At 33.8% G+C, this 13723-nt stretch overlaps 1 protein-coding gene across 2 annotated transcripts; it reads right to left on the bottom strand.

Annotated features, from left to right (window-relative positions):
• Positions 1-2451: 2451 nt before the first annotated feature.
• On the bottom strand, positions 2452-5425 carry LOC149193579 (UDP-glycosyltransferase 86A1-like). Of its 2 annotated transcripts, none has more exons than XM_089406750.1 (2): positions 4928-5425; positions 2452-3580 (listed from the first exon to the last, which is right to left on the bottom strand). In XM_089406750.1, the coding sequence occupies exons 1-2, from the start codon at positions 5418-5420 to the stop codon at positions 2655-2657; spliced, it is 1419 nt and encodes a 472-aa protein (XP_089262876.1). In that variant the 5' UTR covers positions 5421-5425; the 3' UTR covers positions 2452-2654. The 2 variants fall into 2 exon arrangements, with proteins under 2 accessions (XP_089262876.1, XP_089262877.1); XM_089406751.1 differs by having other exon boundaries at positions 2452-3571.
• Between the last annotated feature and the right edge of the window lie 8298 nt (positions 5426-13723).

The raw sequence follows: 13723 nt of genomic DNA, 5'->3' as shown, positions 1-13723 counted from the left end.
AAGTAATAAAGATTTATAATAAAATAATTTCGATATTTAAAAATAATAAATATTATTAAAAAAAAACTAATTCTAATAATTGTTGTCCTATATCATCAATTTTTAGTATTTCTATGGCCATGGTAGAAAATTTCTTAAAGAAAGTAGGTTAGGCAAACGTGATATTGGCGAGTGATCACCCTATTTTTTTTTTTTATCTAAATGATATTACCCATTTATGTAGATATCCTCTAACCTAGAAATCAAATACCTGGTATCTTTTTGATATGACAATAGCGATATGGAAGAAATTCATTGTTATAAATATATGGGAATTAATACTAACCCAAATTAAAAACAAGGTCTTTTTTGGATTCCTATTACCTTAAAGATCGTGATAGTTAGCGTGTAATATCTTTATTAAAAGCTCAAATTATATACTATTTTATGGAAATTAAATTTAAATAAAAAATTAAGAATCGCTTCTTTCAACGGTCTACATTTGAAAAAATCTACTTAAAATGTTTATGTCCTACATTTTTATTATTGAAAAGAATGAAAATTGAATTTGCTAACTCTCATAACATTTGAAACACATTCTCAAGAAAAAGTATTTTTAATTCTGCTGGTCACAATTACGTCATATATTATTTTCTCACGCGATGTTTTAGGGTTTGTTCAATTCCCAAATCTACTATATAATTAGTAAAAATTATTTTCATTTTAATAATATAAACGGTTGGAGTTTAATTTAATTTTTTATTTTTTATTTTTAATATAGAAATTTTGGCTATATTTTGAAAAAATGTGGCATGGATTTTTGTAGATGCAAATAAAAGTTGTCAAACTTCATAATTTTAGGTGTCTTGGAAGTTTTTTATGGCGTTGAATCTATTTCCACTATAAAAAACGTGATTTTTTGAATTATTTGATATTTTGAAAATTTTTTGCCTGGATTCCAGCCACTTTTGGCTGTCCAGACAATTCCTTTACCTCGGTAAATGACTCGATATAAATTTGATTATATTTTTAAAATATTTATAATTCTAAAATATTTTTTATTAAAAATAAATATTTTTTTTGTAGAAATGAATTAAGATAATTAGAAAAAATGTTTATAAACATTTTCATATATAAATGATTCATCATGTATTATATATTATTAAATAATATTGTTATATTTTTTCATTTTTTTAAAAGGAAAAGCATATTTTTGATATTCTATATAAAATAAAAAATATAGTAAAATTTAAATATATTATAGATGTTAAATGTATCTTAAAACTTAACTAAATCATATTTGAATAAGATCAAACAAATTCAAGGATAAAATTCACAATACAATACCATTAGACACTTGTAAGATGGAAAGTAACCCAACATGTAATAGCAAAGGTTCTTTGTCTACATATCTCTATGGCATTATTTTCCTTATATGTATAAAGAACTTGTACATCATCATATTGCCTTTGTCGCTGAGAGATTTTCCTTTCCCTGAATTCTATATAAAAAATCTTTAAGTCAACTCTTCCATTAAACCCATCCATAAAGACATCTGAATCCTTGTACAATTTAAATACTTGTACCAATTTCCAAAAAAAATCCTCATATCATACCACACGCCAAGAAATTTAGGTATAAAATTTATGCTTTAAAAATGAGTTTTAGGTTACTTAAATTTAACCATATATAAAAATGGGGGAGGTTACTTAAATTTAACCATATATAAAAATGGTGGTGGTTTTCTTTTTATGTAATTAACCTTATTTTTAAACTTCGAAAATTATAGAATAGAGTAAATAATTTATTAAATTGTGAAGATCATAGATAAGAATCTATATATATTTAGTTATATAATGATTGTTTTATTTATCCCCGATTAACCTTCAACGCTTCAAGATACATTTATAGTTAAGGTATTTTATAATTTAATTTTAATTATTTAAAATAATAGTTTTTATAGTTTAATATATATATATATATATAAATTTTTTAATATGGATTTTTAAATTATATAATATATATATATATATTTTTAATTTATTTGATAAATTTATTTTTTTGATATTATCACAAAAGTATACATATATAATTATTTATTCAAAATTATATATAATAAATTAATGTATAACATTTAAAAATTTAGAAAAGTACAATTAAAATATTTTAATATTTAATATTTATTTTAAAGAGAAAAACTAAAAATAAAATTTATAGAGTATGATGTATTCATTTGATTCCGCTTTTCCATTTAGTTTATATATAAACATATATAAATATTCAATATGCGATTTCATACAGCTCTACATTTAATATATATGTACAGAATATATAAGTAATCTAAAAAAAGAGAAATTTGCCCAATAGAGAAAGAAAAAATTAACAAATGATGCGTGCTAATGACACGATCTCAGAAACTTTAGGGGCCAAATTTATATCAAAACATTATTCAGACAAAGGTTAGATCAAAAGTAATGATATGGCAAAATCTTAATATCCAAATTTACATAAAAACTTTATCGCAAGAAAGGTTACATTTTCTGAAACACGGTCAACCACATACCACATTTTACATAAAAACTTTATCGCAAGAAAGGTTACATTTTCTGAAACACAGTCAACCACATACCACATTTTAGCATCAGCCCCTGAATACATCTATAGCCTATTTCACACTAGGCGAGCATAATTTTGTCAACCAATTCCTCCACAAAATTGTCCAAGTTTCCAGCAGAGGATCCGCCTTCAATGGTTGCCTTCGTAGCTACACGCTTGAATCGCTTCATATTCTTCCTAACCTTCTTACCTTCTCCTCCCCGCATCAAGGCTTCCACGTTCCTCGCAATTTCTTTGCGCCCAATTGTTTCTCCTTGGATTCCGGAATGCCGTACCTTCATGGCGATTCCCATCTCGTCCGATACGAGCTTGCAGTTGGTGTACTGATCGGCATGAAGCGGAAAGCCCAACAGCGGAACGCCATTGCAGAGACCTTGCAAGATCGAATTCCAGTCACAGGGCGTGAAGAACCCCCCGACGGAACGATGCGATAGCAATGCCAGATGATGATGACGAGACCAGTTAGAAGCGACGACACCCTTATCTTTGATCTGATCAAGAAAACCAGCTGGCAAAATCTCTGATAACGACGCATCAGAATTGAGAGTCTCAGGAGGCAGTACCCAGAAGAAGGGAATTCTACTTTCAAGCAAGCCGACGGCTATTTCTTCGATTTGGCTTTCGGAAACACGGGCACGTTCACCTAACGAAACGTAGATGACTGAGTGTCGCGGTTTCGAATCCAACCACCTTTCCATATCGGAGTCCAGAGCTTCATGGCTATCAAAATACCCAGATGGCAACAGCGGACCCACAGAGCAGAGAGGCGTAGTAGTCTGCATCGAATATTGTATTTCTTCTCTTTCCAGTTCATAGACTGAATTTGTGAGGACCCAGTCTGCTTCGCGAACGCATTGGAAAGACAAAAATATAATATGGAGCATCAAGTCTGACATCTCTGTTGCCTGGAGAAAAGATGGGAGATCAGTTGGACTCATCGCTGGGACTCCCGGAATGTAATCGATGCAGTTATCATCTGCTTCAACTGTACAGAAAAAGAATTCACCATAAACGGAAAAAAGCTGAAAAGAAAAGTGACTAAACCCTTGGCTCCATCAATATTTTAACAGTGGCAAAAAATCTGACCGCTTACTATTCCAAAATAGATTGTTTCAGTCTGTCTCACAGTATTTATTGCATCTAGACTTGTAAATGAAATGAAAAAGGGTGCAGCTGATAAACTGAAAAATTGAATTTAAATAAAAGGAAAAGCTTTCACTGTATAGAAAAAGAAATCACAATAAACTGAATAAAGCTTGGAAAAAGAAAAAAGTGAGTGAACCCTTGGATCAATATCATGAAAAGTGCCCTCAAAAACCTGATTGATTAGTTTTATAATAACTTGTAAGAATAGATTTGTTTCAGAGTTTATCTCACCGTCCTTATTGATAAATAGAAAAATTAAATTGATAAAACGAAAAATTGAAGTTCAATTTTACAAAAGAGAAAATCAACCATAGCAATAAATTAATATAGGTTTCCACAGAGTTTAAAATGAATATAGATTCATAGGTTCCCACGGATTTTGAAATTAATATAGATTCGAAGATAAATCTAGTTAAAATTGGAAACTTCAAATTTTCTAACAAAATAAACACTGAAATTTTCCGAAAACTTAGATATTCTAAACATAACTAACAACAAAATGATATGATTAATCGAAAACTTACAATCTATTAACCCTTATCATAAAAATCTTAAATCTATTAATATAAATCTATTTAAACTTGGAATTTGGTTCCCAGTTTTATGTCTATAACCAATCAAAGCTTTGTTTCTTTTGATGCCACTAAGGACTTATTAGATTTAGGATTCAAAACAATTTATATTTACCGTAAATTGATCTCAGTTTCTTTTCAAACAATACAATATAAAATCATTTTTCTACTCACATTTATCAGTTTCTGAATTTTTAAAATTTTATAATAAGAAACCATGATCACTTTTCCTGGAGTATTGAAAAAACCTCTCCCACGAACCTAAAATTTTGATTGATAAGTGAACAGAGCAAGAAACTCCTACCAACGTTTAAAAAAAATAAATTGATTTATATGTGAACAGAGAATGAAACTAAAATATAGAAACAGAATTTAATGGACTGTAAGTTGTATGGTTGGGATGGTTTGTCTATAAGGCGATTATCTATCTTAATTTCTTGAAATAACATGTAAATAACCGATTATGTATCTTGATTCTATCTTGATTCCCTGAAATAACGGGTAAATATTGTTATACTATACCATCAATCTAAACCATATTTAAAAAGTAATTATAAACAAAAGAAATGGGGTTTAATGGCAGTCTAATGAAAGTATTTAGGATTGAGTCTTACCGTGGGTTTTAGAGGGGAAATGGCCTTTGGAAATGAGCATATCTGAGTGATAATATATTATATACGATGCAGCGGACTGAGTCCACAATGAGATGAGAGGAACGTTGAATTTCTTGGCAATGAGCACCGTCCATGGCAGAAACGAATCTGCAATGATGCAGGAAATTTGATTGTCCTCCTGTGTGTTCAGCCTCTCGATTACTTCGTCCACTGGCTGCATCATTGTGTTGAAAGTAAACTGTAAAAATCTTTCGTTGTACAAAGACCTATCAAAATCCATGGCCAAGTTATCTGAAATCTCTGCACAGCGAACGTCTAAACCAGTTGTTTGAACAACATTGTTGATGTATGCTTGTGAATCAGATGATCCCTCAGTGGAAACAAAGGTGATAACCAAATCCCTGGAGGCCAACTTGATACAGAGATCGGCCATAGAAAAGCTATGGGACTCCAAGGGGTAAGGAATAGCTAGAGCATGGATCCGGAGAGACATCTTGATTGTGGTGTATACGCTACGCTGCTCCTTCCTCTATATAAATATCTCCACCGACATGAGATCCATCGAACTGATATAATCAATGCACGTTATCCCACCTAATCAAAGGATACCGAGAACCAAATTTTAAGGTTAAAGCCTAATCTAGACTGTAGCGTGATGATGTCGTTTTCTTTTCTTTTTCTCTGATATCGAAATGTGCAAGTACAAATAATAGGTGTTATCCCACCTAATCAAAGGTGCCGAGAACCAAATTTTAAGGTTAAACCCTTATCTGGACTGTCGAAATGCGCAAGTACAAGTAATACGTGTTATCCCACCTAATCAAAGGTACCGAGAACCAAATCTTATCCCACCTAATCAAAGGTTACCGATAACCAAATTTTAAGGTTAAATCCTAATCTGGACTGTAGCGTGATGATCTCGTTTTCTTTTCTTTTTTTGTGATATCGAAATGTGCAAGTACAAATAATAGGTGATCCAGATGGAGTTACCTAAGACTTGTGGTATATAAAGCTGTTATAGAATCTTAATTCATTAGGTCTTTCTTTCTAATTTCTCACTCTTACTTCACCTAACTATAAAACAAAATATTAGTATAGAATAAAATCTGGCATAGCATAATAGTTAATTAAAGTAAAAATTTACTCTCTCAATTTTCGATTACAGTTAAAAGTTTGAACTTTCTAGAGCTTTCTTTATTGTCCACATATAACTAGTCCTATATGAATGATTAAAGGAGGTTAACATGGTATACATTTAGACCATAGTGATCAGCATGTGTGAAACATAATTTTTGCATGCATACATCAATTATTCTTGAAGTGTTGGAAATATCTATTCCTATAGAAGAAAAGTAGGGGATAGGTATATGTGAGAGTTTTTGAACTTGGAAAATTGTCATTTAATGTCTAAAACTGACTTTGAATAGTTTCAAACCCCAGTTTTCTAAAATGGCATCCACTGGTAAAAATGATTATGTAATATGATTCCTCCATTTTTTCCACTCTAAAAGCATAAAGATAGATGATAAATAATATCATGATCCAATCTGGATCAACTCATCTTATGAATCAAACTTGTTTCCATTAAGTAGCAAACCGTGAAGAATTGTGTGGTATCAAAAAATTGCCCCCTTTTGTTTATTGTGTTGAAAGGTTATTTTTAAAATGTACCATAAGAGAGACATGTCTCCTTTTTATAATCAATGTGTAGTTGGTATACCACATTTAAATAAAATATTATGAAACTTGCACCATACAAATGATAACAAACAAATATTTACAGTAGGCCTCAAGGGGAAGCCCTCCTTTTACAATGAATACAATGTACAAGATAAATTTTGATGATCTTTATATATATATATATATATATATATATATATATATATATAACATTGACGGGGCATCCAAATGAAACCTAGGTAAGGTAGGTGCTAGAGGGAATTGAAGCCTCTACCAATTAATCCAAAGAATACAGAGACACAGGGAGGGGCTGAAAATAGTGGAGTTCACCTTAGTTCGTTGCTTGGCTAACGCGTCAGCGGACAGGGTGGAAGATGTAGGGTAGAGAGTCCCAGATCGATTGTGGCGTGGGAGAACCTGTTAGAGGGTCAACTAAAGGAAGATTGTTGAACAATTACGAAGCGAGATTACTCCATGTTACGAAGGTGGGGAGAGAGACATGGGCTGGGCCCGGATCATTTTAGAGACTCGCTTGGAGATATGAATCAATAATGTTTATTGTGGTAAGACAGATAGCAACTCTTAGGAAGACGAGACGGGGTACGTGTTTACAACTTACAAAAGAACTGACTACTAATGATGGGAGGGAAATGAATTTGGTTTCAAATGATCAACCGTCAAAATGCTGTATTAATTAGGAAGGGTGGCACTAGAAGTGGAGAAGTACAAAGCCTAGAGGGTGGGCGTATTGGAATAGGACCATGGTAATAATGATTTTGCATAGACCAAATGAAGGGAAAATGAGGGTGGGCGTATTGGAATAGGACCATGGTAATAATGATTTTGCCTAGACCAAATGAAGGGAAAATGAGAAGGAACATGCCCCTAGACTCATATTATTATATTGTAACATCATTGGAATGTTGAAGTTACTGAAAATAAATGAGGAAGGCATTCAAAGGATGGGGCAACATGACATTTTCTGGGTGTTTCCTTTATAAGAAGAGGTTGGACGACACGTAGGTTGTATAGAGATAAGGTTGAATGCTAGAATGGGATGTTACTACGAGTGGGAGTCTATTATTTTGACAATTAAGGCTTCCAACATTGCAATGGCTAAGGGATGCAATGCTGGTGGTAGGCCAAGGGGAAGGCTTCTCATGGAGGCTCAAGGATCAATGACTGTTAAGAGAACAAGGATGGAGGATGTGGCAAGGGAGGCTGCAATAAGTTATCAGGCAACTGTCCTGAAAAAAGGGAGAGAAATCGTGGAAATCTAGGAGAATGAGGTTAGGCATCTGTGAAGGGTTCTCTTGGATGGCCGAATTAAAGAATAGATATACTATATTATAGACACCAAAAAAATCCCCAACACGGATGATGGTGTATCATAAAACATTGGACACGATGTGGCATGTGAAAACCTTAGTGGTGAAGCTGCAGGAAGAGGCAGTTGAGGATAGAACTAGGGGGAAAATAGAGAACCAACTCCAATTGAAGGTGATTGAACAAAGATTAAGATCTATAGAAGAGACCCTAAAAAGGGTGGTGAATATAGAGTGATTGCAAGACGATACGATTATAGACATGAATAAGATGTTTTCCATCTACGTGAAATATATCCACAACTTAGATATCTCGTTGGGGAAGAAGAAGGAGATCCGGCCTGTCTAAGGAAACATCGTGCAAGGGAGACTACAAAAGTAGGCGGTTGTCAACAGGAAACTCAAAGAGCAAGGGTGGCAACGACAACACCTCCAACGGATGGAGCAACACCTGCAATTGAAACAGGTGTGGCAGAAGAAACACCAATGCCTGGTGTTAGATGATTATGACTCTATCCATTTTTTTCTTTGTTTAGTCGTATGGCTACTTAGGCCATATAATAGCTATAATGTGCTAGTTGTGCTTATAGCCTCAGAATATGTTGACAGAATGATAGAAAAATGAAGATTAAGCTATAAATTCATAGTTAGAAGTGGTACCAAAGTTAAATTTGTAGATCTGTATAAGCGATACTAAAGATAGAAAAACCTCATGGCTTGCATAGTTAGATGTGTGGTCAATGAAATCATCTTTTACTATCACTGGTCTAGTTTCCAATCTAGCGGGCCAATTATCTTTTTTGATATTTATAACATTAGTGTTACTTTAGTTGCATCTACCATTATTAATCCCTACCAAAAGAAGGACAATAGAAATTAATTTTCTTATTAATATCTCTTAGTTTAGTATTAACCAACACCAATTAGAATGTATAATTTTGGAAGAAAAAAATATATATTTTCCAATATTATTAAAAAAAAAACTAATTTTTGAACGTTTTATTAGACTAAAATTTGAAAATATAAATACAAATTTTACACAATACAATGTCATGCCGAAAACTACTCCCTAAAATTTATAACATAATTTCTAAATATAATTAGAATATTGATACGATGGTTTATATTATATTGATACCATGATTCAATTCTTCAATTTGATATTTTTAGATATTAATATAATATAAATTATTATAATCGTCCATTAATATTAAGGAACGTAAAGAAAAACGATAAATTAAGGAATGTAAAGTCGTTAATCGCCGCTTCTGCCGCTTCATTCAAAGTGGACATTGCAGTACAGGCTGTGGACAGCTAAAAATGGTCAAAGTAGGTGACAAGACATTGCTTCAATGCCCAAGAAAGTATTCTTCACCAAGAAATGGACTATATTATAGCAGCGTTCTTGGTTTGCGCCTTTTGAACTTTTTTTCTAGTTATAATGTGGGGACTTTTTTACTTCTTTTAGGGGTGTCTACGGAGGCCTTAATTTGGTTAGAAGTTAGTATGGCCAAACATAGATTCAATTTAGGCATTTTTTTTTTCAAAAAGATTTAGAGTAAGGAGTATTTAAATTTTATTTTTATAATAAAAATAAATTTAAAAAAAACTCTGGGTTATTTAAAATCTTGAAACTTCTTAGATTTCCAAAAAAAATTTCAAAATTTTTCTACTGACATTTTCTACTGAGGCCATTGCAGAATTGCTTTTCATGAAATTTCCATTGCTTTCCTCTTTAGAAGACTCTCATCTTTTCTATTATTCGATATTGATGTGAAGGTTCAGAAGGACGCCTGTACTTTCATAGTTTCGGTGGACAGTTGGGCGGCTAAAAGGCCCGTCCGTCTTTGGGTAAAATCTTTTCAACTATTATTCTTCAAATCTTTAATAGTCTTGATTCCTGAGAACCATGGAAAAGCTGCCCGATTTCTTTCTATTGAATTTATATAGTATTGCATTTAAAGGCAAAACAGGGACAGGTTTGAATAATCGTTTTTTTGATATTTTTAACGCCAAATTTAACTATAGACTTCCGGAGCTTTCGTATCTGTTCCGATCTAGTTTCAAATCAATAGTTTTCCTTTGAACAACTGGTATGAAGGTCTTGTAATATTAGTTTTTTTAATATTGAAAACAAATATTAATTTTTAAAATATTTTTAAATTTATTTTATTGAGTAGTTTTCAAATGATTTTTTTTTTAATTGATTATTTTGTTGGGGTTATTTTGAAACTATAAACAGTAAAAGCTACTATTTTGGGAATGTATTTTACCATTTTATAATCTTTTCTTGTATATTTCTTATGTCTTGTGTTTTTCTAAAATATATTTTATGAAAGAAATATAGGGAATGTTGATTTGCATTAGGAAAAGGATCAATAAACATTTGGTCATAAGAAAATTTTAAATTGGGAGTTTTTTATTTTTTTTATACATAATTTTTCATCTACTTATAAATTGTATTTGTGATATTTTACAAGTCAAACACTGACTAGTGAGTACCTAACAAATCTTATTTTGCTCGATTGTTTTTTTTTTTTGAGAAATTAGTTCAACAAAGTTATGCTTCATATTGTTCTAAAGCATTCAATTAACATTGTTTTTATTCATTCATCACAATATCTAATCTAGTTGATGGATTTTCTATGTTACTGTTTCTTTTTCTATGCTATTGTTTCTTGTGCTACTACCTTACGAAGTTTCCTTTGTAACATATGGTACACTTGCTAACTTAACCCTTAATATACTCACTATTTTTATCATGATATGTAATTTGTTTTCTTTTCTATATTATGTCTTGATTGTTTTTATAAATTTTAATATTAAACTAACTATAATAAATTTAAAATAACATAGATTTTAGAATATTGCTAATATTATGTGGTTGCCCTTTAGATATCAATCTTTTTTTTGCTAATGCAAGAGCCGGACCTTCTAATTCATTAATCAAAAAATAAAGTACATAGAATACATCAAAACTCCCATGCTCTGTGAGTGAAGAGAAACCTCATAAAAGCTATACTCTACCCCTATCTTCAAACTCTACGTTTCTCAAAAGAAAAATATATGAGTTTGGATTTGGATCCGAAAAGAACATATGTTTATTTGCAAGTAAAGTCAATAAATCCACCCGAATTCTCAAACTTAGGTACGGTTGCCTGCACGATGAGCCCGTTGTCCCCTAGGGAACTATTTTCTCGCCAGACCTAGCCTTCCTCTTTAATCTTGACCGTTGAACTTTTCTAATTTATCTAACGGCTTAGACCAATCCCGCGATAAAAATCTGCTCACCATTAACCACACGGGTCTGCAAACCTGCCCGAGCGATCTGATCCATTGAAATGCCTTGTGAGATCCAACGGTGGAGGTAGATATCGCACCTACCTACTTTCATGGAAGTTAGCGTACGATAAGGGTGGTTTTCCTCCTGACCTCACCACCACGTGGAGCTCACCGAGTGGGATCACTCACGAAAAGAAAATATCGCTTCCCACTTGTGAGGGCCGCGATCAATGGAAAACCGCTCAGGTCGTGGTGAGAATGGCCGGAAAGGAAAATCTTTAGTTTCGTGGTCTTCAAGTTTCATCTACTCTCGATTGTTCGCATCGTCAACCCTCCTTGACCAAATGCGTGAAGCATTCTGCGCCTTCCTTCCTACAACCCTTGAAGCTCTTTTGTCCTCGTCGGGGCAACTAGAAATTTCAGTGCACCAATTAATCTGGGAATCTCTAGTTAACCTTTCCATACCGTTTTCAAAAGACCCCATTGTGAGCCTGCCTCTGAACAAACATCTGCTGGTTAATTGTACCCGTCTCCATGGCTCTCTTAAGGAACACTGTATTGTCTTCATTTTCTTGGTTTTGCTGCACCGTCTTTAGTCTATTTCTAGGGAACTCTCGCCAATTCGTCACTACCCTATTATTTGTGCAGATCACTCCTTGATTGGCTAGCAGATCTGCTAGTTTGTTGGCATTTCTACGCACATGTGCAAAACTAACTATTCTCCGGCTATGTAGATGACTATTAATCTGTTGGAAGGCTTGAATTAGTCTCCAGTTTGAAGAGGCATTTTCTGGTTTTGTTCCCCAGCTTATTCTTTTGACTGAGTTGATGACCAGCTCGGAGTCAGCTTCAATGATTGTATTTTGATGATTTTCCTGAACCAGGAACTCAAGACATTGTTCCATGGCCATTAAATATGCCATGTTGTTGGTGGCCTTTCCCAAGTGGCCACGAAAGATAAATAAAATATCTCCCTTGTCGTCCCTTAACACCCCTCCAAGGCCTGCCTTGCTCGGCTTACCTTTGGAAGCCCCATCCATGTTGAATTTGAGAAATCTCTTAGAGGGAGGATGCCAGAAGTCTAGCTCAAGATCCAAAATAGAAACTTTCCTGACTAAGCCCTGAGGAACAAGTCCTGCAAATCTAGCTGGCAGAGAATCCTCCAATCTGTGGCAGAAGGGGGATTCAAGGGAAGATTTCAAATGGCAGTACTAACCATTTCCTTAATCTATTTTAGGATCAGATCATAAATATTCTGAGAAGACTTCTTAACATTCTTGAAGATCCCATTGTTCCTTTCTTTCCAAACATTCCAAATTATGAAGCTTGGTGTAAGAGCCCATGCAGAACCAAGAACTTCATTATCCGAAAAGTTCTTTCTCCATTTGGTGAGAGTATTGAAAAGACATCCCATATCTCTGTTGGATTGTTGGAAGATAGTTGCAAGAGAATCCCATAAAGTGGAGGCGAAGATGCAATTGTTGAGAAGGTGTTCCATGGTCTCCTCTTGAGCCTCACAGAGTTGGTGGCATCTAGATGGCCCAGGGAATCCCCTTTTCCTAATATTATCCCAGGTCAGGATTTTCCTTTGCAGAACTAGCCACAGAAAAAGTTTAATTTTCATCCAACCCTGATGCTTCCAAAGGTTTTTCCAAATCTTGTTAGGAGCATGGGGATCACATTCAAGGAGTATGAGTTTAACTTATTTTAGATTGAAGTTCCCCTCATTGTTGTTGCCCCATCTCAGCTGGTCATGCCCCCTTGGAACTAGAATTTTCCTTTGCTGCAACATTTTCCTTAGTCTTTCAGCCTTAGTTTTTAGATGACTGTCATTTCAGAGGTCAAGTTTTCTCCATCTTCTCCATTTCCCTGAACTATTAGTTTGATCCGAAAAATCCTTTACCTAGGTGAGCTCCATGGTATTTGTCTCTGTTTTGAGGTCCTCATGTAACATAATAGGTTCTTGTTGCCATCTATCCTCCCAGAATAAGGCTAAGTCTCCCTCTCTAATTTCCCAGAAGCTATGGTATTGAATTAATGTTTTGTTATCCCAGGCTTTGTTCCAAATATGAGTTCCTCTTATATTCCCATCCATCCTTATGCAATCATTATCTAGCCAATAACTTGCATATTTTTCTTTCGAAGTGATATCCCATTGTGCTTTTGGTTCCTTTATCCATCGCCACCATAGCTTTGCCCCTAGAACCTTACAAAGAATCTCAGGATCATCCAATCCAAGACCCCCGTGGTTTTTGGTTTTGCATATTTTTTCCCAGGAAACTAAGGCCCATTTCTTCTTTTCTCCCCCCTTTCCCATTGAATGTTTCTCTTTTGATGAAGAATTCCTTTGGGGTAGGGAGAGATGAAAGCATAAAGATTGGGATTGATTGAAGCACAGCCTTTGTGAGGACCAACCTGCCATCCAAGTTTAATGATCTCATTGTCCATTTCCTGGTCTTATCTTGTAGCTTACTAATCATCGGATCCCAATTACTCTTGTGAAGCGGTT

The sequence above is a fragment of the Pinus tabuliformis genome, chromosome 2_2 (genome assembly GCF_031772625.1).
Source record: "Pinus tabuliformis cultivar Carrire ecotype Pingquan chromosome 2_2, CPIR1, whole genome shotgun sequence".
Classification (NCBI taxonomy): Eukaryota; Viridiplantae; Streptophyta; class Pinopsida; order Pinales; family Pinaceae; genus Pinus; species Pinus tabuliformis.
The sequence above is the reverse complement of the archived record's forward strand: the minus strand, read 5'-3'. Positions and strand labels throughout refer to the sequence as shown.

Coding starts and splice junctions, on each gene's coding strand:
- LOC149193579 (XM_089406750.1), bottom strand. CDS start 5,420: ATGTCTCTCCGGATCCATGCTCTAGCTATTCCTTACCCCTTGGAGTCC. Junction 3,581..4,927: donor TTTCCCCTCTAAAACCCACG/GTAAGACTCAAT, acceptor TTTTCTGTACAG/TTGAAGCAGATGATAACTGC.